A 21,779-nucleotide genomic window follows, 5' to 3' on the forward strand; every position below is an offset into this window, starting at 1 on the left:
ACCCCGGGCAGAGGGCGGGAGCGCCGCAGGAGCCAAGGGCACCGGCACCATGGGGACACCGGGGTCACACACCAGACAGAGCAGCCCGGAGAGTAAAATACAACAAAATGTTTAATGAGCAAATTCGTCTTAGCAAATATGAAACCGCCACAGAGAGGAGGAGGGGCGGGCCGCGGGCGAGAGGAGAGAACAACTACGTTAAGAAACCGAGGGGAGGACTAGAGGCCCGAGGGCTGGAGCTGCGGAGCTGGGGGGGGAGGGGGGGGCAGGGCAAAGGGCCGGACAACAAAATTCAAAATCGTTTGGCCATAAAATATAAACACGCTGTTCCTACAGTGGAAAAGGGGGGGAGGAGGGGGTGAAAGGGAGGAGAGGCTGACTTGGGGGGGCTGCGGGGTCCTACCCCACCCTGCCGTGCACCCCTCCCATCCAGACCCCTTCCCTCTGTGTCTGTGGGTGCGTGTGTGGGGGCCGTGTGCACACTTCCCCGTCCCCGTCCCGCCCCGCCCCCCACCCTTAGTTGCTGCCATTCCAGTTGCTGCCGGCTGTCATTCGGCTGTCACTCCTCTGCCCATCGTCTTCGGAGGGGGAAAGGGGGAGGGGGCGTGGGGGAGCAGCCCCCAGCCAGCCCGGCCCCGCCCACCCCTGCCGCCTCTACCAGAAGTCCCGGCGGTGGTAAGAGTCGGGGTCACAGTACTTTGTGACAACCACTCTGTTGGCGAACTTGCGGCCGGTCAGGCCCTGCATGGCTTTCTGGCAGTCAAACACAGAGGTGAACTCCACGAAGATCTGCAGGGGAGAGGCGGGTGAGCTGTGGGTCCCTGTGGGCGCTGGCTGGCTCCTCAGCCACCAGCCAGCCCCGGCCCTAACCCGGGGCTCCGCAAGTCATCACCCACATGCCCTCGGGAACCCCAGGATGGGAGCGCGGGAGAGCTCGGAGCACAGGGGTGCCAGGGAGAAAGTGCGAGGCAGGCTCAGGGAAGAGGTCTCGTGTGACCCCCTCGCACCAGGCGGACCCCAGGCACCCCAAGGGCCATGCTCTCCGCAGACAATGGATGAAGCAAGGGGAGCTCAGAAATGAGGCTGCACACCCAGGCAGACACAGAAGACAGGCGAACTGTGACCTGTTCAGTGCCTGCGTGGGGTTCTGAACGCCCCCATCGCTTCAGCAATTAAAACGGCTTGCAGAAAAGGCGGCAGGGGGTGCAGAACTGATTGACTGTGACCAAGTCTAAGGCCAAGTTGCATGATCCTGGTGTGTGCCCTAAAAGGAGGCATTTCTGACCCTAAGGAGAACCTGAGACAGGCTGGGAGGCACTAGGATGATTTTGTTAGTAATGGTATTGCAGCTCGTTCAGAGTTCTCAACCAGGGCGCCTGTCCCAGGCTCCACGTGAGCGCCTGGCGTGAGTTTGGTTCACAGGGGCGTGTGGTGCTCCCAGGATCTGGTGGGCGGAGGCCCCGGATGGAGCTAAACATCTAACCACGCACAGCACAGACCCCAAAGCTAGCTGCCCCGGGGTCTCCGGTGAAACACGCAGAAGTCATTTCAGCAGAAAAGGTGGCGGGCGGGAAGCTGACTACAGTCCTTATGAAGAAGCTTTTGGCAACTGGAAGTGCCACTCTGAAACCGGTATATGCCACAGCACAACCCAGCTAACACACTGCATCACGCCAGCACTCACAGTTCCTCTCTGCACATGTTCGGGGAGAATAATGATGAAGTTTAAAAATAAAACAGGCTACCAATTTGGCTCAGCGTCCGCCTGCGGACTGAAGGGTCCCAGGTTCAACTCCGGTCAAGGGCATGCACCTTGGTTGCAGGCACATCCCCAGTGGGGAATGTGCAGGAGGCAGCTGATAGATCTCTCTCTCTCATCAATGTTTCTCTCTCTCTCCCTTCCTCTCTGTAAAAAATCAATAAACTATATTTTAAAAAATACAGGCTGATCCCAGAGACGAGGCAGGATCATTGGTTCCTCTGATGTTCAGTCCCCTCGTGGGCCAGGCTCCGGGCTCCACCCCAGTGCCGCTGACAGCACCAGCATGCTCCTGTTCCAGGCTCTGCGCCCGCCCAGGACCCCACCCGCCTGCTGCAAGAGCAGGGCCTCCTAGGTGCCCAGGGCCACCTCTGGCCTGACGTCCTGAGAGCGGTGCCACAGCCTGCGCCCCTCCCCAGTGATAGGCCTGCCTGCTCGAGCGACACCCCCAGATCTGCCTGCTCGAGCGACACCCCAGGGCACAGGGCTGGAGGTGACAGGACCCAGGGGGTTCAGAAACCAGACCAGAGAATGTGACACCTCTGACACCTGACATGGCCCGTGTCCTCCTAGGAAAGCCCAGGAGCTGCTGGGAGCACTCTGGGGTAACCAGGGGGGTTCAGCGGGGTCGCTCAGAAGGGCACCCAGCCCCCGGAGATGAGTGTGTAGGAGTGGTGACTATTTTTAGCTCTTTTCCCCACTGCGAGCACGCACCTTCCCGCAGCCGGGCACCTCGACGCCGTCCACGGGCCTCGGGATCTCGATGGACTTGACCAGCCCGTACTTGCTGCACTCGTCCCGCACGTCCTCCACGATCTCCTCGTACTCCTCGTCGTCCAGCAGCTCCTCGGGGAGCACCATGTTCATGAGGCACAGCACCTCGGTGGGGTGGCCGCCCATCTGCACCTGCGAGCTCATCAGGCCGGGCACTTGCAGGGTCACGGGGGTCTGGTTGATGGTGCTCTGTGGGGGGCAGGCAGGGTGTCACCGGCCGCCCCGGGGGCACCCGTCCCGGCACACGGAGCCCAGCCCGTGCCCGCCCCCCGACCCCCAAGCCAATGGAAGATGACGTGCCGGGAGGCTCACCAGCGTGGCATTCTTGGCTCCCACACTTGCCCTCTGGACCAGCAGCTTCTTGTCCCCCAGCTGCATCCCGTTCAGCCCCGCAATGGCCTATGTTTGGAGGACGACGGGTGGGGGCGCAGGAAGAGGTGCGGGTCAGGGCCCGGGAGCCCACCAGGCCCCGATACCACAGATGTGGGCATCGGCGGGGGAGAGGGGAAGGCAGAGGGCTGAGCTTGGAAAGCCTGGCAGGGCCCTGCGGCTGCGCCTCCTCCCGCCCATCCCGAGGGAGACCTGAGCGGTAACAGCAGGGTGGGGGCAGGGCGGATTCAGCCGGCCGGGCCCGGGGCTCACCTGATCCGTGACGTTGATGTCCACGTACTCACAGAAGGCGTAGCCCTTGGAGAGCCCGGTGGCGCTGTCCTTGACCAGGTTGAAGGCCTTGAGAGGCCCGAACGATGTCAGCAGCTCCTTCACCTGCAGGGGGGCCACGCCAGGGAGTGTTGGGTGAAGGCGGGGTGGGGGGCCGCACGGCAGGGTGTGTTCGGGTGGAGGTGGGGGCGGGGAGGACGGCGGGGGCCTACCTGGTCATCGTTCAGGTAGTTGGGTAAGCCCCCGATGAACAGCTTGTGGGCAGAGTCCGGGACCACAGTGGACACAACTCCTGGGGGGAGAAGGAAGGGACAGACTTGGATGCCCACCAAGAGGTTGCCACCGAACCCTGGGGGAGGTGCAGGGAGAGGCCCGCCTTCCTCCCGGCCCGGTGACAGCTGGCAATAGAAAACGCCTTGTCCCCAGCCTGCCCCACCCCCCAGGTGCCTGGGTGACTGGCCAGAGATGCAGAGCGCCAGTCCGCCCAGGGCCGTGAAGACCGGAGCTCACCCCCATGCTGCCTGCGGCCAGGGAACCTCACTGCTGACAGGGTCCCACACGCACCCCCCGTCTTCCCCCTTCCTTCCTGCCGTCTCCTGCCCGCCCCGGGCTCCTGCACGCCATGTAGCCAGACGTTCTGGCCCCAGGCTCCTGTGCCACTGGAGGCGCCTGCGGTCTGTCCCTGAGGTGCCGGCTCGCGCAGCACCGGCCCCCGGCGCCCAGTGGGCTGACACAGCAGGTCCCACTGGCTGAGTGGGTTTAGCGACACGTGCCGGCAGCCCCTGCCCCGCCTCCCCCTGCAGTCCCCACCGAGAAGCTGCCCCTCCTTTACCTGGGCAGGTGAGCTGGGCTGGGGAACTCACCGAGACAGAGCCACCGCACCCCTGCCCAGCCTCCTGCAGAGGTGCTGGCACCAGCCCAGGCCCCCCAGCACCACAGCTGAGCCTCAGACCCGCTGTCCCAGGGGAGGAGCAGAGCGTCCTGGGAGCAGTCCCCACAGGGCGAGCACCTGGGTCCCATTCAGTCTACACCTCAATGCTCTCCACAGCCTACCCACAGCGCGGCCTCGGTAAACTGAGGCCTCGAGAGGGAGTGCTGGCTGAGTTCACCGGGCAGGAATGGGCTTCCAGGACCCCCTCACCCAGCTCCGCAGTGAACTAACGGCTTTCCTGGCACGGCGGACGCGGACAGAGGCCACGTCCCTGGCGTGGGGCCCAGGCTAGTGCCTGCGGGGCCATACGCCTCAGGGAAGGGAGGGCGCTGCGATGTCCCCGGCACGGCCCCGAGCTGCCCCAGAACCTGAGGGGGCCGGCTCCGGAGGCCCTCCATGGCCACCGGGCTCTGACACCGGGAGCCAGCCCTCTCGCGGTTCCGTGGCCAGGAAAGGGCGAAGCCGCCTGGGGACTCGGGCTGGCCTCAGCACCCAAAACCAAGCCCCTGGCGTCTCCACCACCTGACATAGACCAGGACTCCACGTGCCTGCGCTGTCCCTGCACCTGCCTCATGCTGGCCCCCACCTCTCCCACAGCCAAGTGGTGGTTTCTGAGCCATTGTCCTCCACCTTTGGCCTCGGCCAGACCAGGCTGCCTGTGACCACTGGGCCTGGCACAGAAAACCCTGCCCAGGAAGGGTGAGGGCGGAGCCTCGGGAGGCAGGGACTCAGCCCTGACCTGCAAGGGGAGCCCGGCAGTGGGCGGAGTTCACAGCCAAGTGCATTCCCCACAAGGTCAGAGCTCTCCCTGCCCCACTCTGTGTCTTGCTGCCTCACAGACTCGGCTCAGGACCCCAGCGCCGGCTTCAGGGAGTGCATTTACTGGTCCCTGCACACACACACACACACACGTACACACACACCCACACACATCTAGCCTCAGGTCTATGCCTGTCGGCAGAGACGAGGAAGCGCCTCCAGGGCCTGAGTTGTCCCAGTCAAGAACGACTGCTGGCCCAGCTGGTTTGGACAGTGTCGGCCTGCGAACTGAGGGTCTCAGGTTTGATTCCTATCAAGGGCGCGTGCCAGGTTTGCAGGCTTGATCCCCAGTGGGGGGTATGCAGGAGGCAGCTGATCAATGATTCTCATCTCTCCCCCTCTGAAATCAATAAAAATATACTTAAAAAAAAAAAGACCGCTGGATTTTGAAAATGCTGTTTCCTTTCGGTCATAAAACTGATTTCTTTTTAACAGATAACAGAAAACTCAATGGTTAGCTCTATTACCAAAAGAGGAAGACTGAGGACGCTAGGCCTACAAGCAGATCCCGCTCCGGCCAGGCCCTCCCCCCAGGGGATGGGGCCCTCCCCCCAGGGTCCCCCGAGCATGGCTGCGCTCTGTGCTCAGGCTCCGCCTTTCAAGGACTGGGACCGAGTCTGCCCTCTCCATCCGCACAGGGATCAGGGACCGGCTGAGCGGGTGCCCAGCCTGGCCCAGAGCCGTTAGCAGGGCCCAAGCCCCGCCAGCCCAGCGCCCACTGCCCCGTGGCGGGGGCTTCCAGTCCGTGGGCCGGGGTCTGGCACCACCCAGGTTGGCACTGAGCAAGTACAGCCTAAACTAGGGGTGTCGAACTCAATCAGAGAAGGGGCCAAAATTTAAAATCCAGCCTAAATCGCGGGCCGAATGGTTTACTGAACAGTCATAAACTGACAATGTTAACCAGAAATGTGAATTTAAAATGAGTGGAACAATCTTTTCCTTAACAGTGCTGTTAACCAACTCACATGCTATCAAGGATTTGGCCCGCGGGCCTTGTGTTTGACACATGTGGCCTAAACCATGGGCACCGCGGGAGCACAGCTGGGTGCCAACAAGCATCCATTCCTTTAAAACGTACAGGTTTTTCCATTTGAGAGGGTGAGAGAGCAAACTCCGATGAGAATCACCGATTGGCTGCCTTCTGCATGACCCACACTGGGGATCCAGCCTGCGACCCCGTATGCCAACCTCCTGGTTCACAGTCGCCGCTCAACCACCGAGACCCACACTGGCCGCGGTGTCAGTGCCGGCCCTTGTGCTATAGTGACCCCCCCAGCTCCTGTGTGACCAAGCACCACACCAGCAGCGCTGACACAGGAGCTGGGGGGGGGGGGGGGGGGCCTCCCCAGTGATAACTGAGCAGGACCCATGGGTTTCCAGGGCAGAGTCTACCCGGGAGCGGCTCCCAGACGCTGACACTTAAGGTCAGTGAGCCTTACACCTCATTTCCCAAAAAGTAAGGTGCGACCGATTTACCCAAAGGTGGTGGGCAGCCCAGGCACGAGCGGACGCCCAGCCTCAGCCCCACCCCCGGCCCCCGCCCCCCCCAGCCCACCTCATAGCCTGGACCGCACAGCGAGCGGCGTGGCTCCCCGCGGCTCCCACAGGCCCGTCAGCAAGTCCTGCCCGACTCCAACGGCCCCGAGCCAGTCTCATGGCGGGTGAACACGCACAGACCCACGGCCCAGCCTGGGAAGGTCAGGGCGGGTCACTGCTCTCTGACCAGCAGTGGAACCTTCCAGAGAGCGGATGCCTGTGCGGCCTAAGCATCTCCTCTGGCCCTGCCCACAGGGAGGGGCTGGCCCCAGGCCTGCTGCCACCGGCCTCGTGATGGAGCACTCGCTGCGGGACAGGGTGGACACGGTGGGGACGTGGGGTTCCCGCCCCAGAGTCCGCAAAGAGACAGAACTGGGGAACCCCTGAAGTTCACCCGTCACCAACGAACCAGCTCAAACTGGCCGAATCCTGTTTCCAAGGAGATGCCGAGAAGTCCTTTAAGTCACTCGCATCACGCGGCCCAGCACGCAGAGAATGACCGCCAGCGCTGCCCGGAGCCAGAGCGGGGGCCGACCCACGCCACCCGAACCTTCCCCAGGAAGGCGCTGCTGGGGGGAGCCAAGCACTTCCACTCACCAGCCTCCCTCCCCACCTACAGCCCCTGCCCCCCCCCCCCCAGCTCACTTCCTGCCCTGCCGCCTGCCCCCGACAAAGCCCTGTCCCCCAGAAGCTGGCCTGGCAGGCTGGAGGGTGGAAGGCTCTGAGGGGAGCGGTGACAGCTCCCGAAACACCAGGTCCGGCAGAATCGGGAAACTGAGGCAGGCAGGCAAACAGCAGTTTGTGTCCACCCGGCAACCCTGTCTTCCCTACACCAAGGCCACGAGAGGAAGTGGCTGCACGTCTCCCCAGCCAGAGGGTGAATGGCAGAGGCCAGTCCGCTCGATGAGCGGATGAGCCTGGCTTTGGTCCGAGCACGAGCTGGACAATATCCTACCAGCCGCCCAAAGGCCTCCCAGCGCCGCTGTTAACGCCCCGAATTGCCGGCCGTGCACCCTCTCCAGCCCCTGCAGCCCCAGCCCCACCTGCAGGGCCAGGGGCAGTGGCAGCGCCTCCCAGGCTGACCCCTAGCCTGTCCAGGGCCCAGCTTTCCGAGGAGCCCAGCCCCGCTCCCTGGGGCGTCCTCCACGCCCCACACGCTCCTTGCTGACGCTCCTGAGCCCGGGCCTGCTGGGGCGACTGCTGCTCGGTCTCCACCGGGAGCTTTCCCTCGAGAAGACTGGAGCCGAGGCCGCGTCTGCCCAGCAGACCTCTGCGGCTTACCCACATCAGCCGGGGTCAGGGCCGCGAACCCCCGATGGCCCGCTCCGCCGCACCGCGTGCCCACACACACCACTTTGGTTCCCGTTAAAGAACAACAAACCCCGTGTCCTGGGACTGTCTTCTGTGGGTGTGGGCAGAAGTCCCAGCCCGTAACTGACTGCGCACTCACATGCGCTCTCACACATGCACACTCACACTCACACCTACTCACACACACTCACACACACTCCTGTGCACGCTCACACACATACGCATGCACGAACTCACACACGCTCACTTGTAAATGTGCACGTACTTGCATGCACTCACACTCCATGCACACATGCACATGCTCACACTCGCTCACACGCACTTACATGCAAGCACTCGCACATGCATACACTCACTCACATGCACATATGCACACTCACACGCACCCACTCACTCGCACACAGGCATGCTCACACTTGTGCACACTCACAGGCATGCATACACACATGCACGCACTCACACGTGCTCACATGCACACACTACCTGGGCCCCAGAGCCAGGCCCTCACCTCCCACACCTGGCTGGGTCCTGGCCCCGTGACTGGCCAGCTGGGCTGTGCACCTCAAGCAGACACCCGTCACCTCTGCCCAGCTCCAAGGTCTGGGGGACGGAGAAGACCCGCCCAGAGCACCCCCCCTGCTTCCCAAGCAACCAGCTGGGCTGGGGCGGCCGGGCCGGGGGCCCACTCACCAGGCACGTAGACGGAGGGGTTCTCCGACATGCCCGGCAGGGGCTGGTAGTCGTGAGGCCTGCGGATCTTCAGCGACTGGCCCTGGAAGATGATGCCGTCGAAGGCCATGGCCTGGGTGGTCTCGTCCACCGAGCGGAACTGCAGGAAACAGACCGGGTGGAGGGCGGCTAAGCATCAGGAACACCGGCAGGAGAGCCCACGCCAACAGGAGCTGCAGCCAAAGCAGCACCCGCCCTGCCCGCCCCCTCACCTCCAGGAAGGCAAAGTTCTTGTCCTGGTTGATCTGCACAGCCAGCACGGGGTTGCCCGGGGCCTGCGTCAGCCCCCCGAGGCGCATCTGGGCGTTGAAGAAGTCCATCATGGCCTCCTGCAGAGGGAAGAGGAGACAGGGAGGGGCGGGGAGGGGGTGGAGAGAGGAGGGGGAGGGTGAGAGAGGGAGACACAGAGGGTTTGGGGGGCAGGGGGAAGGACAGGGAGGGGGATAGTGGGATCGGTGGGGGGAGGTCAATAGTAGGGAAAGCGGGAGGGGGATGAGAGTGGAAGGGGCAGCAGAGGCGCAGGGCCAGGTGTGGGGCGAGCCCCAGGGCCCAAAAGGGGAAGCAGAGTGGGGGGTTCAGGGTCAGATGCAGGAAACGATGAGCACAGGGAGGAGAGGAAACAGGAGACAGGACACGAAAAGAAAGACGCGGCCGGTGGCGAGGAAGAAGACAGGAGAGGGAAAGCAGCGGCAGGCAGGAGCGGGACCCGGGCGGGACCCGAGTGGAGAGAGTGTAAGGGAGGAGCAGAGAGACAGGGGGAGGACGGGGAGGGGAGCGCAGGAGGGGCGGGGAGGGAGAGGGAGGAGAGAAGAGTGATGTGGAGGGATCTGGCCCTGGAGTCGGGGGCTGGCTCATCAAATGTAGCAAAGTGCAGGTTGAGAAAGTCAGAATGGACCTTACTTGCCTTCGCCGACGGTAGCAAACTTTTTGTTGCTACGAGGGATCTCAGCCCCACAATATTTCACTTTAAAGAGAAATGGAAACAACTCTTTGATCTCGGGGTTCTCAGGGGTGCCACGGGAAGGGGTGGGGAGAGGGGGAGAGGAGCGTGGGGAAGGGGGGAGGTCAGGGCCATCAAAAATAAAAGAGCAGCGACCACGGGAGGGAGGGAGGGAGGGAGAGGATGGGACAGCGGCAGAGAACAGAGGCGTGTCGGAAACTGAGGGCGTGCGTCTGTGTGTGTGTGTGTCGAGTCTCCCTCTCTGTCTCTCTCCGCACGGACTCGGATGCGTGGATGGTGGTTCGTAGGTAAGCTATGTGTGTGCTCGATCCATGGGTGTGGAGGAGGGTGGGAGGGGAGACGGGTGAGGAGAGGAGGGAGGGAGGGCCACCCCCAGCCCGGCCCCTGGCTGGCTCCACTCCACCGTCCGTCTGGGAGGGGGCCGGGGGGTCTTGCAGGAGCGGAGTCTGACCCGTGCAGGGGGGGGGGGCGGAGGGGAGGGGAGGAGCGGGGGGGGGGGGGGGGGGGGGGAAGGGGCACGGCAGGGGGGGGCAGTACCTCAGTGATGCCGAAGGGGATGTTGCCCACGTAGAGGCGCCGGGCCTGCCTGGTCATCTGGCTCCCCACAACAGGCACCGGCGTCGGGGTCACAGCCAGGCCGTCGGGGGTCATGGTGGGGAGGAGGGCGGTGGCTGGAATCTGACCCGCAGCTTCAGGAGGGACAGGAAGGATCAGCGGGAGCAGGGCCAGCTGCTCCACTCCCCTCCCCCCCCGGCCTCAGGGGCTCCCGATGGGCCTCCGCCTGGGAAGGGGCGCACCTTGCATGGCCTTGTACTGCATGGGGGTGATGTGCTCGAAGCCGGGCGGCGGCACGTCCCAGTACTTGCGGACCTTCTTCTTCTTCTCATGGCGGGGGGAGCGGCTGGGGCGGAGGGAGAGCGGGCAGCCCCTCAGTGCGGCGGCCCCACACTCCCCTGGCCCCCAGGACTCCCTCGCGCCGGCCGGGAGGGGCTGGTTTCGGGGGAGGGGCGGGGCCGGGGCAGTGGGGGGGGCGGGGCTGGGCGGGGGGGCAAGGTGGCCGTGGGTGAGGGCAGGAAGAGCAGCTCACATCAGTCCTCCGTGCTCCTCTTTAGCGCCTCTGGTCAAAGGTTTGCTGGGGGCAGGAGGGAAAGGATGGGAGGGTGACTGGGGGGCTCGTCTTCTCCATACACACACACACACACACACACACACACACCCCCCGGGCACAAAGCCCCGCCGGCCCCCAACCCCCCCCTCCCCACACACACACACCCCCCAGCACAAAGCCCCGCCGCCCCCCAACCCCCCCCCCCCACACACACCCCGGGCACAAAGCCCCCCCTTCCCACACCGGAGAGAGGAAGTGAGGGGGAGGCAGGCCAGCGGGCCGATTTCCAGCTGGAGGCCGAGCAGAAGAGCCAGACTTCCCACCGCCCCCTCCCCTAAGGGGCAGGGGCGCTGGACACCCACGGCCCACGCCAAAGGGGGCCAGGCCTCCGAGGGCGGCAGCCCTCACAAGGACAGATCCGGCCCCGGGGAGAGCCGGAGGCAGAGCTCCCCCTGGCCGCCCCCCCCGGCCCCCGGCCCCGGGGAGAGCCGGAGGCAGAGCTCCCCCTGGCCGCCCCCCTGGCCGCCCCCCCGGCCCCCGGCCCCCGCCCCGGCCCCCGGCCCCCCCGGCCCCCGGCCCCCGGCCCCCCCCGGCCCCCGGCCCCCCCGGCCCCCCCGGCCCCCGGCCCCGGCCCCGGCCCCCGGCCCCCCCGGCCCCCCCGGCCCCCGGCCCCGGCCCCCGGCCCCGGCCCCCGGCCCCGGCCCCGGCCCCGGCCCCGGCACCTCCGCCGCCGCCGGTCGCGGGAGGCGCTGCGCTGGTCCCGGTTGCGCCGGTCGCGGCTGCGGCTGCGGCGCTTGCGGTCCCGGCTGCGTGAGCGGCTGTGGCTGCGCTTCCGGTGCCGGTTCTCCTTGTCTCGCTCTGGCAAGGGGGGGAGGATGAGCTGAGGGAGGACGGCCCTGCCCGCCCACACTGGGGGCCAAGCCCCCGCCCAGGGAGGCCACCCCGCCGGGCGGGGGGAGCAGCAGGCTGCCTGGGTCCAAGGCCAGTCCGGCCGGACCCGGACGGACGGGAGGCGTTACCTGCGGGGACGGGCCTGGAGGTGCCCCCAGGGTGCAAGGTACCTGAGCGGCTCAGGAGGAGCTGGGGAGCCAGAGAAGACAGAGGGGCTGGCGCCTGACCCCAGGGTCGTCCCTGCGAGGGGCAGGGCTAGAGGCTGGGGAACCAAGAGACCCAATGATGTTTCCCGGAGGGACCGGCGGCCCCTCAGGAGCCGTCCCCGCCACCAGGCGCCCCTTCCCGCCCCGAACCCGACCACCCGGCCTCAGACCCAGTGCACAGCTCTGGGGGGGGGGGGGGGGGGGCAGACCTCCCTCACCCCCTCATTGGGGTCGGCGCCCAGGAGGGGAGCACACCCAGCAAGGCCACAGCGCCCTCCGCTCCCAGACCCCTCAGCCTCCGAGGGGGCAGGCTGAACCCCGACCCAGGGCACGCGAGCTCCCCCACCCCGTCAGCCCATCCCAGCCTCCCCCAGCCCCCTCCCCCTCCCCATGGGCCCCCCACAGCCGTCAGCCCTGCAGCTGGCTCCTGGAGCTTTCCCGCTCGGGCAGGGGTGGCATCTGCAGGCCTGGAAGTGGCCCTCGGGTTACTTTCTGGCGTAATTAATTACGAGCGTTTTGTGCCCGCCCCTCAACTCGTCACTGACACCCGGGAATCCCTGCCTACACAAGGGGAGACGGCAGCAAGCACCGAGTGCTCCCAAACCCAGCATCCGGCTAAATACAGAGTATTTATGACCTCTGAACACATAATCGTCTGGCCGCTCGGTGTGTACCCTATATAACAAAAGGCTAACATGCAAATTGTCCCCTCCACCAGGTTCAACCAGCAGGCAGGCTGGCCAACCGCCCATGTCCCCTCCCCCTGGCCAGGGGGACCGGACCCATCCACGCACCAATTCACGCACCAGACTTATAATGTGTAAATGATGTACACATATGTGTATGTGTTACACTCACACACTGAGCGGCCAGATCATCAAGCATTCAGAGGTCACTCGCCCTCAATCCTTACTTCCACTTTGGGGAAACCCTGCTGGGGGCTGTGTCACAGGGAAACTGAGGCACGGCGCTCCATGACTGGCCCGAAGGCCAGAGAGCAAGGAAGCGGAGCAGCGGGACAGCCTTGCGGGTCAGGGAGCTGGGGCGGCAGCAGGCCCCTCCCCGGCTCAGGGAGCGCTTCTGCGCGGGGCCTGGATCGGCCACTAGTGACTATGGGGTCACCTCCTCGCCGGCAAAAAAGCAGAAATGGCCCAGAAGTGGAAGCAGGAGGGGAGGGTCAGGCCAGGCCTGGCAGCACACAGGGACTCGGGCCCTGGGCCTGAGGCCGGGCCGAGACAGGCGGGCCGGCGGCTCCCAGCCAGTCTTCCAGGCCCACCGGGAGGCAGGGGCCTGGGCCTGGGAGGCGGAGAGGGCCTGGCTTCCCGCACACACAGGTGCACATGGCCGGAGGGGCTGGGGCAGACAAAGACCCAGACGGGCAGCGCGGGTGGCCCCCTGGCGAGGGCCTCGGGCCGGGCCTAGGGCACCAGCCCCCCGGCCCCGGGCTCTCCTGCTCCGCCCCTGACGCAGCAGCACCCACCTCTCCACCCCCTCCCAGAGGCGCCTTCCCGGCGGGACCCCCTGCGAGCCGCGGCCTCCCCGCGGCCGGAGGCAGAGAAGCCCTCCGGGCGTTCACTGTCCGCACCCCGGCACCGCTCCGCCCGGCCCACCCACCCCGGGAAGGCCTCCCCTCCTCCCCGCGGACTGAGGGCACCTGGCTCGCAGGCCCCGGAAGGCCAGACACGGGCCCCCTCCCCGCCTCCCCGCCTGACCCCGCAGCCCCAGGGGCATGGCCGCCCCACAGGAAGCCACGGAACAGGACGGGAGCCCAGCTCCGCCAGCGGGTCAGCGGCCCCGCGCCCAGCACCCAGGCTGGGCCCGAAGGCGTCACCCCGCCAGCCCCGCACCCCCGCGGAAGCTGCAGCGCCCGCCGGCCCGGCCTCGGCGTCCTCGCTCCCAAACTGAGGAGTGAGACCCGAGGGGCTGTTCAGCCCCTGACGGGCCCCCAACTCCCACTCCCGGGGTCTCCAGCCCCCCGCCCCCGGCAGCCGGCGGGGCCGGGCCAGACCTGGGGTTTGTGTCTAGCGGGAGGGGCGGGGGGGGATTAGGGGCTAACACTCCACATTGCCGCCCGCGTGTTAAGCAAGACGTAGGCGTGGGGCACACCTTTAAAAAAAAACAAAAAACAAGAAAAAAAACACCACAGGGCGCCCCTTTCGCGAGGAAACCGCGCGTCACACGCCGGGCCCCGAGGCCCCCAACAACAGCGTGGGCGCCCGCCGCCCGGCCCGCCGGCCTCGGCACACGTGGCGGCCGCGGGGGGCGGGGGAGCCGGTCTCCACGCCGCGGCCGTGCCCGCGCCCACGTGAAGCAGCGGGGGGGGGGGGGGCCGCGCCACAACCGCCATTTTGGAACAAAGGGGGCGTGGAGAGACCCGAGCCGCGGGCCCGGCCGGAAGCGGAAGTGCCTCGGCCGAGGCAAAGAGGGGTCGCGGGGGGCCCGAGGTATAAACACCCTCCTCCCCGGGGCAGGAAACATGGATCCGGGGCGGACACGCGGCGGGGCCCGGGCTGCGGCGCCGCCTCCGCCGCCGCCCGGGACGCAGCGCGGAGCGGAGCGCGCATGCGTGCTGCCCGCGCCCGCCGCCGCCGCCGCCGCCTCCCGGCCGCGCGCCGAGGCACGCCGGGCGGTCACGTGGGCGAGGCGCGCGCCGCGGGGCGGTGGGGGTGGGGGCGGCCGCGCGGCCCTGAGAGGAGGGGAGGAAGCGAGGGGGAAAATGGCGGGGGACACAGCGTAAGCCCGGGGCCCGCCCCGCCCGCCCCCACCCCCCGCGTCCCCGGCGCCCTCACCTTGCTTATTCTCGTTGAGCTGCCGCTCGAACTCGTCGAAGTCCGACATGCTGAGGCGGCCGCGTAGGGCCCTGTGCAGCTCTCACCTCGCCTCGCCGCCCGCCCGCTCTAGCCGCTTCGGCTACTTCCGCCGCTCGCTTCGGCTACTTCCGGCCGCCGCCGGCGCGCCGCCGCCTCCTGCCTAATCGAGCCCCGCCGGCCCCGCCCCGCCCCGGCTCCGCCCCCTCGCCCCGCCCGCCCGCCGGCCCTCCCGCCGGCCCGCCGCGAGGGGCCCCTTCCCCAGAGCCTGGTCCCGGAGAGCGTCAGCTATTTCCGGAGCGTAGAGGCAGGAATCGGGCGCAGCGGCTTCGGCTTGTTCCGAAAGCGCCCGAAGCGAGGGTCTTTGCCGGGTTCTCAGGTTGTCGTGATTTTTCGGAAATTAGCTCGTCCACGTTCGGGTGCTTCCGTGGGTCCTCGCCTTCCTCTGCTTCCAGCGCCCCCCCACCCCCGCCAAGGGTTCGGATTCTTCCGACAATTCAAACCGTCCGTCTTTGGCCGCTTCCGCAGGGGCCTCCCAGCGCTACTCCGCCGGCCCTGTCCGAACAGTCCGCAGCTTCCGACAGGCCTAACCGTCCTGGGACTCCGCACTTCCCGAAGGTTCCCGGTGTTCGCCCTCGGGCCGCGCCGGGGATTAAGCTGGATTCCAAGCTTCGGCTCTTTCCGGAGATTCCACTCGCTCCCTCCTTCCCTTCTCGCAGAACTTCGGCTCTTTCCGCCAACACTTCGGGGGAAGAACGGCTTCGGCTTTTTCCGTCGGCGCTTCGGCTCCTTCCGGCGTCGGGAACCGAAAAGGGAGGGAGGACGGAGACGAGGTGGGTCAGGGGAAGGGATCCGGGGGACGGGCGGCGTCCCGGACCCCCCCGAGGCGCTCCAGGTAGGGGAGTGGAGGAAAAGAAAGGCCGAGCTCGCGGAAGGCTTAAGAAGGCGGCGCGAGACAAAAGCAGCCAGCGAGGTGGCGGGTGCGCGCGGCTGCTGCGGAGGTTGGCAGCGCGGCTTGGTGCGCCTGCGCAGAGCGGACGCGTTCGGGCGCGAGGTGGGCTTGTGCGCCTGCGTAGTAGGTGGGTCTTAGGCGAGGCTTCTCCGGGCTCTGGGAGGGAGCCGGGGCCCCCAGAGTCCTCAGTGCGCGTGCGCGAGACTTTTCCCTTCCCCCCGCGAGAGTCCCGGATTCCTGACAGTTAAGCGCGGCCGCCCTCTGCTGGTTGCCGTAGCAACCGTCTCCGCGCTGCGCAGTCCTGCCGCCGCGCAGGCGCAGCAGGCTGCGCGGAGGACACTCCGGGAGACTAAGTCTTGCGTTCCCGCCTCCCGGCCGAGGTTCCCCGTGTCCCCCCCCCCGGGGCCGCCCCCCGCTGGGGGCCCTTGAGTCCCGCCTCTCGCCGCCGCGCCTCCGGGCCGGACCGCCTTTCCCCCGGAGCACAGCTGCTGCTCCCTCCCACCGCTGCCTCGGGGGGGAGGGGGGGGTAATGACACCCTGTCTCCCCAACTTCCCGCTTCCTGGAACCCCCCTCCCCAAGGTCCCGTCACCGTCTCCGTGGCAACCGCCACGCCCTTCCAGGAAGAGGCCGGGGCGTAGTTTATTCCAAATTTTATCGTCTCTTTAATTTAAATTCTCTGAATAATTAATTCTCTGTCTCATGTGGACTAGGGGGGGGGGGGTGGTCCGGAAGGCGGGTCCTCGGTCGGGGCTGGGGGGTCGGAGACCGAGTGTATGTACAGTGTCCCCGCCCTTTCCCCCCGGGAGTGAGGGCCCGGTGCGGGCGGGAGGGGTGCCGGTGTGGAGGGAAGAGCTGGACCGGGCCCTGGGAGCCTGGCCACGGGAGGAGTCCCCACCCCCAGCCCTGGGAAGGGGAAGGATGCTGGGAACGTGGGGAGCAAGGACGGCGGGGCTCTGTACCAGGGACCTGGGGTGCGAGTGGGGGGTCCGCAGGAGGGGGAGGAGAGGCACACGCAGGAGCACGCTGCCCGCCCCCCAGGCCTGGCCAGGGGCACCCCGTGCGCACAGCTCGCCGGCGGGGCGGGGCGGGGCCGGGCCAGGGGCATCACCGCTTGAAGCGGTAGGTGATGGGCAGCAGCAGCTTGCTCTTCTTGAGGGCCTGCACCTTCTTGAGCGTCTCGTCGTCCAGGGCCAGGAAGCAGCGGCGCGAGTACTCGAGCAGCCGCTCCTTGGACGGGTCGAACTCGCCCACCTCGGCCAGCTTCTCGGGCGCCACGATGAGCAGCTCGGCGATGGGCGTGGTCAGCGCCACGGTGTTGCGGTCCACGCGGTGGTGCTCGAAGGCCCGCGACATGCTCTTGAGCTTCTGGAAGGTGCCCAGGATCTTCTTGTAGCGGCACAGCACGCCGTCCGCGTCCTTCACTGCAGGGCGAGCGGGGCGCTGAGAGGCAGGCATGGGGGGCGAGGGGGGCGATGGGGAGAGTGGGGCGGGGGAAAGGGGGGGCAGGCGTGGGGACAAGAGACAGGCAGGGCCGGGGCCCAAACAGCCTCGATGTTGGAGTGAGGGGCTAACGGGCGGAGGGAGACGGGAGGGTGAGGATGAGGAGCCCCATGCAGGACCAGCCAGAGCAAAATGGCAGAGGCGTGAAAAGGATTGGAGCAGGTGGGAGAAATTGAGGCAGAATTGGGAGGAAGGCGGGGTGGGGAGGTGAAGGGGGGGGAGGAGCTCCAGAGCACCCGGAGGCCTGGGGAAGCTGGACCAAAAGGGAAAGACCAGCCAGGACCACAGGCGGAGGCCGGGAGCCAGCAGAGGTCCGGTCTGCTCAAGACACAGCAACCACCCCCCTGGAACCCCCGCCACTTCGCCCCTGCGCCCCCCTCACCCCGCTGCCTCTCCCGGGCCTTGGGCTTCCCGAAGCGCCTGCGGCCGGCGCCTCCCTTCTGCTTCTGCCGCCGCCGCTCGGGGTTGCTGCCTTCCTCCGACGCCCCGCTGAGCGAGGAGGCGGCCGACTCGGGGTCGGAGGCCTCGCCCGCTGCCCCGGCCCGGCCGTCGCCCTCAGCCCGCCTGGGCCCCGGCTTCACCCGGCAGTGGTCCTCTGGGGAGAGGTGGGGAGACAGGCGCACGTGACCTTCAGGAACAGGAGGGAGGCGGCCGTCACATCACACAGCTCCCTGCCCAGGTGGCTGGCTGCAGGACGGTCAGTTGGGCTTTGGGGACAGGGGTTGTGGCTGGGGTTTGGTTGAGGATGCTCTGCGGACTCCCAAACTTGGTGGGGAGAGGTCTGGGGGAGCCCTGACTGGTTTGGCTCAGTGGATAGAGCGTCGGCCTGCGGACTGAAGGGTCCCAGGTTTGATTCCGGCCAAGGGCATGGACCTTGGTTGCGGGCACATCCCCGGTGGGGGGAGTGCAGGAGGCAGCTGATGGATGTTTCTCTCTCATTGATGTTTCTAGCTCTCTATCCCTCTCCCTTCCTCTGTAAAAAAAAAAAAAAGTCAATAAAATATATATATATTTTTAAAGAGGTGGTGGGGGGGGCGCCTGGTGTGGCTCAGTGGATAGAGTGTTGGCCTGCAGACTGAAGGGTCCCAGGTTCAATTCTGGCCAAGGGCATGTACCTTGGTTGCGGGCACATCCCCAGTAGGGGGTGTGCAGGAGGCAGCTGATCAATGTTTCTATCCCTCTCCCTCTCTGTAATAAATCAATAAAAAGTGTATATATATATATATATATATATATATATATGAAAATAAAAACAATAGCTGAGCGTTGACCTAGGAACCAGGAGGTTCCTGTTTGATCCCGATCAGGACACATACCTGGGTTTCAGATTCAGTCCCCAGTGGGGCGTGCAGGAGGCAGCCGATCAGCGATTCTCTCTCATCATTAACGTTTCTCTCTCTGCCCCTCTCTCTGAAATCAATAAACCTATTTTAAATGATGAAAAGATTTGGCAAAGGAAAGCCCGGACCACCTGGGGGAAGGGGTGGCCAGAAGCAGGAAGGAAGCTGTGGTCCCAAAGGCAGAGAGGCTGGGTCCCCACTGGCCACCAGAGCATGAGTGTGTGGGCGAGAAGGGTGGGAGCGGGGGGGCCTGGGCCCAGGAGGGGTGGGGAGGGCACTGCCCCCCCCCCCCCCCGCCGGGCGCCCTCACCTGCGTCCATGCGCGCGGAAGAGATGAACTTGTCCAGCTGGCAGCGCAGGAAGTCCCTCTCCTCCTCCAGGTCCTCGATGCGCTTCTGCAGCCACGAGTTCCGCTCCAGGGCCATGTGCAGCTGCGCCCTGACGCCGCTCATCAGGGCGGCGGTGGGCGACGCGGCCTCGGGGGGCTCTAGGGTGGAGAGCGGGGCCCCTGGTCACACACCCCTCCCCCCCACTGCAGTGCCTCCTGTGCCCCTCCCCCAGCTCACCCTCGAAGCCCCGAGAGGGGCTCAGGCTGCAGAAGAGCTGGGGGTCCAGGTGGGGCGCCTCCTCCAGGGGGATGGAGATCTCGAAGGCCTCATCGTCCTTCTTCACTGGAGAGGAGAGAAGGGGGTCGGCCCAGGGAAGTGCCCCCCTTCCCTCCCCCGGTCCCAGGCCCAGCCCCGGGGAGAAGAGGGCGGGTGGGGCAGGGCCCAGCGTCCTCACGCGTCCTCCTCCGGCTGCTCCGGTCGTTCATGGCGCGGCCTCCCGCGGACCCGGGCCGCCGAGCACCTCAGGGACCCTGGGCGGAAAGAGCAGACACCCCAGGAGGTGGGCTGGCTCCTCGGGACTGAGGGGGGCTCCTGGGTCTGATGGAGGGGGGGACCCAGAGCTCTCGGGGCTGCTGAGGGAGGACTCCGGGGTCCCAGGGTACCGGGGCAGGAGCGCGGGGCCGTGGAGGGGACATCCTGGCCAGGAGGGGTCACCCCGGCGGCCCACAGGTGCGTGGGGAGACGACCCCAACTTCCAGGCCTGGGGTGGGGGTCCAGCCCACGCGCCTCCCCCGCGCTCGCGGCCGCCAGCATGCCCTTCCCCGTGGTGGTGGGAGGCTGGGCGCGTGCGCAGTGCGGGGGAAGGTCACGCGCGGGGATGCGCCCCCGCCCTTTGTCCCGCGGGCGGGCGGGCGGAGGACGGAGGTGGCCAGAGGTCCCAACGCGGGGTGCGCCAGCCCGCCCCCCCGCAGTGCCCGGGCCCCGCGCTCACCCACCCCGCGCGCGCGGAATCCGGCCGGAGAGCCCAGCGCGGCGGCGGCGCCCATGCCCGGCGGCGGGGAGCGGGGGGAAGCGCCCACCCTCCGGCGGGGGCGGCGAGGCGGGCGGGACGCGCTCCGCATCCGCCGGTCGGTCGGCGCGCCTCCCCCGGCAGCCGGGCCCCAGGTGAGCACCGCCCGATGCGGCGGAGACCCGGGCCGCACTTGCGCGACGGCCCCTCGCAGCCCCCGCCCCCGCCCCCGCCCTCCGCCAGGCGCGGGCAGGGAACGTCGTGAAATTCCCGATTCCTGCAGAGCCGCTGGCTCCGGGGCCCCCGGGTGGTGGCCGCGCGCCCAGTCGGGTGGGGGACAGTCAGGAAAGTTAGAGGCCGGGGAGGGGGTCCCCCTAAGCGATCAGCTGAGGCTCACGGCCCCCCAGGACCCTGGGGGAGGGAGTGCCCCTCCCTGCAAATAGGGGCCTGGAACCCCCGCCCAGCCCCGTGGGTGAGGACCGGCTCCCGAGCGTGCAGACCTGGGGCCCGGCCGCCGCTGCTCCGGCTCAGTTTACTCACCTGTAAAGTGGGGCGGGTGCAGTGACGTCACACGCAGGCGCCCCGCCCCGCGCACGGCACAGTCGCGGCTGGAGATGAAGGTCGGGCACCGTTATCCGCGGATGCCGCGGGAGGTTTCTCTCCCTCGGGGGCCGGCTTGTTTGTTCTTCCGCTCAAAGCGGGGTGCGGAGAAGCGACCCGGCACCGAGCAGAGGCCCAGAAAGGTTCCTGGGGAAGCCGGGGCTCATCCCGCGCCGCTGCAGCTCCGCCCGCCTCTCCTCCCCCACGTTCGCCGGAGCCTCCGCGCCCTGGGAGCGGTGCCAGCCCTCCCGGGAGCGCAGCGGGAGCCCTGCGGGGGGAGGACTGGATGGCTGTGCCCGGCTCCTGCCCGCTTCCCGGTACAAACAAGTGCAGCTTCACCGGAGCGCCCTGGCCGTGTGGCTGGCTGGTTAGAGCGCCCTCCCCTCGGCGCAGGGTCTGGGCCTCCGTCCCCCGCCGGGCACACGCCCAGGTTTTGATCCCTGGTCGGGGCATTCACGGGAGGGAACAGATGCGCTCTCTGGAATCAATGAGAAACATATGTTCGCGTGAGGAGATTTTATTTATTTGTTTAAAAATATCTCACTCGAGGATGTTTTTCCATTGGTTTTTTAGAAAGAGTGGGAGAGAGGGGGAAAGAAACATCGATGTGAGAGAAACACATGGGTGGGTTGCCTCCTGCAGGAGCCCTGACCAGGGCCCAGCTGGGGAGAAGCCTACAGAGTACGTGCCAAGCCAGTGCTCTATCCACTGAGCCACACCAGCCAGGGCAGGATTTTTTTTTTTTTTAAGTCCAAGGGAGGCATCTGCCCTCGATGGGGGCTTTTCACACCACAGGCCATGGGCGGAGAATTCAAGATCGTAGGTTGGATCAGCCATTAACAAGTCACACATGAGCCCCGACTGGCAGGACAGTTGGCTGGGCATCTTCCCATCATGGAAAGGTTGGCTCTTCGGTTTCCTGTCAGGGCATAGGGGCTGGGGTTTCAGGCTTGGCCACCACCAGGGGGCGCAGGAGGCAGCCACTGATGCCGTGCCCTCACATTGATGGTTCATTCCCTCTTCCTCTCCCTTCCTCTCTCTCACTCAAAATCAGTTTAAAATATTTTTGAAAGAAGTCATAGGCCCGGCTGGTGTGGCTCAGGGGCTGAGCGTCGACCTCTGAACCTGGAGGTCCCAGTTCGATCCCCAGTGTGGGGTGTGCAGGAGGCAGCTGATCCATGATTCTCATCATTGATGCTTCTCTCTCCCTCTCCCTCTCCCTTCCTCTCTGAAATCAATAAAAATATTTTTAAAAAATAAAAACAATTGCCCTCACTGGTTTGGCTCAGTGGATAGAGCGTCAGCCTGCGGACTGAAGGATTCCGGTCAGGGCACAGGCCTGGGTTGCAGGCTCGATCCCCAGTATGGGGCGTGCAGGAGGCAGCCGATCCACGATTCTCATCATTGATGTTCCTCTCCCTCTTCCTCTCTGAAATCAATTTTTTAAATTATATTATTAAAAAACAAAACAGCCGAAACCGGTTTGGCTCAGTGGAGCGTCGGTCGGTCTGCGGACTGAAAGGTCCCAGGTTCGATTCCCGTCAAGGGCATGTACA

The 21,779-nt window shown here is 66.3% G+C and overlaps 3 protein-coding genes across 14 annotated transcripts in view; all 3 read right to left on the minus strand.

The window, feature by feature from the left end:
* Positions 1-93: 93 nt before the first annotated feature.
* Positions 94-14,666, minus strand: U2AF2 (U2 small nuclear RNA auxiliary factor 2). 4 transcript variants are annotated; one of them, XM_045581134.1, is made up of 13 exons: positions 14,475-14,613; positions 11,650-11,741; positions 11,311-11,446; positions 10,568-10,612; positions 10,278-10,381; positions 10,018-10,169; positions 8,732-8,848; positions 8,481-8,619; positions 3,406-3,509; positions 3,176-3,298; positions 2,834-2,932; positions 2,474-2,722; positions 94-789 (listed from the first exon to the last, which is right to left on the minus strand). In XM_045581134.1, exons 5-13 carry the CDS (start codon positions 10,297-10,299, stop codon positions 655-657), a joined length of 1,140 nt encoding a protein of 379 aa, XP_045437090.1. In that variant the 5' UTR covers positions 10,300-10,381; positions 10,568-10,612; positions 11,311-11,446; positions 11,650-11,741; positions 14,475-14,613; the 3' UTR covers positions 94-654. The 4 variants fall into 4 exon arrangements, with proteins under 4 accessions (XP_045437090.1, XP_036292261.1, XP_036292258.1 ...); XM_036436368.2 differs by lacking the exon at positions 11,650-11,741 and having other exon boundaries at positions 2,846-2,932; positions 3,406-3,485; positions 14,475-14,666; XM_036436365.2 differs by lacking the exon at positions 11,650-11,741 and having other exon boundaries at positions 3,406-3,485; positions 14,475-14,666.
* Positions 14,667-16,083: 1,417 nt separating this feature from the next.
* On the minus strand, positions 16,084-20,283 carry CCDC106 (coiled-coil domain containing 106). 5 transcript variants are annotated; one of them, XR_006741517.1, is made up of 6 exons: positions 19,069-19,150; positions 18,852-18,956; positions 18,596-18,772; positions 17,328-17,573; positions 16,497-16,866; positions 16,084-16,463 (listed from the first exon to the last, which is right to left on the minus strand). XR_006741517.1 is itself a non-coding variant. In XM_045581167.1 (6 exons), the coding sequence occupies exons 2-6, from the start codon at positions 19,097-19,099 to the stop codon at positions 16,550-16,552; spliced, it is 876 nt and encodes a 291-aa protein (XP_045437123.1). In that variant the 5' UTR covers positions 19,100-19,144; positions 20,164-20,283; the 3' UTR covers positions 16,084-16,549. The 5 variants fall into 5 exon arrangements, 4 of the variants coding, with proteins under 4 accessions (XP_045437123.1, XP_045437124.1, XP_045437122.1 ...); XM_045581167.1 differs by adding an exon at positions 20,164-20,283 and having other exon boundaries at positions 16,084-16,866; positions 19,069-19,144; XM_045581168.1 differs by adding an exon at positions 20,124-20,142 and having other exon boundaries at positions 16,084-16,866; positions 19,069-19,144.
* Positions 16,084-21,779, minus strand: part of LOC118718036 (patr class I histocompatibility antigen, B-2 alpha chain) — a 39,915-nt gene continuing 34,219 nt past the window's right edge. For 4 of the 5 annotated variants that reach the window (XM_045581137.1, XM_045581160.1, XM_045581135.1 and 1 more), the window contains one exon: positions 16,084-16,317. In XM_045581137.1, the coding sequence (XP_045437093.1) occupies positions 16,130-16,317 (188 nt within the window). In that variant the 3' untranslated portion in view covers positions 16,084-16,129. Of the gene's footprint in view, positions 16,318-19,990; positions 20,035-21,779 lie in introns of those variants that run through there. The other variant, XM_045581141.1, reaches the window with a different exon arrangement.

Source organism: Pipistrellus kuhlii, unplaced genomic scaffold, assembly GCF_014108245.1.
Source record: "Pipistrellus kuhlii isolate mPipKuh1 unplaced genomic scaffold, mPipKuh1.p scaffold_m20_p_136, whole genome shotgun sequence".
NCBI classification, from domain to species: Eukaryota; Metazoa; Chordata; class Mammalia; order Chiroptera; family Vespertilionidae; genus Pipistrellus; species Pipistrellus kuhlii.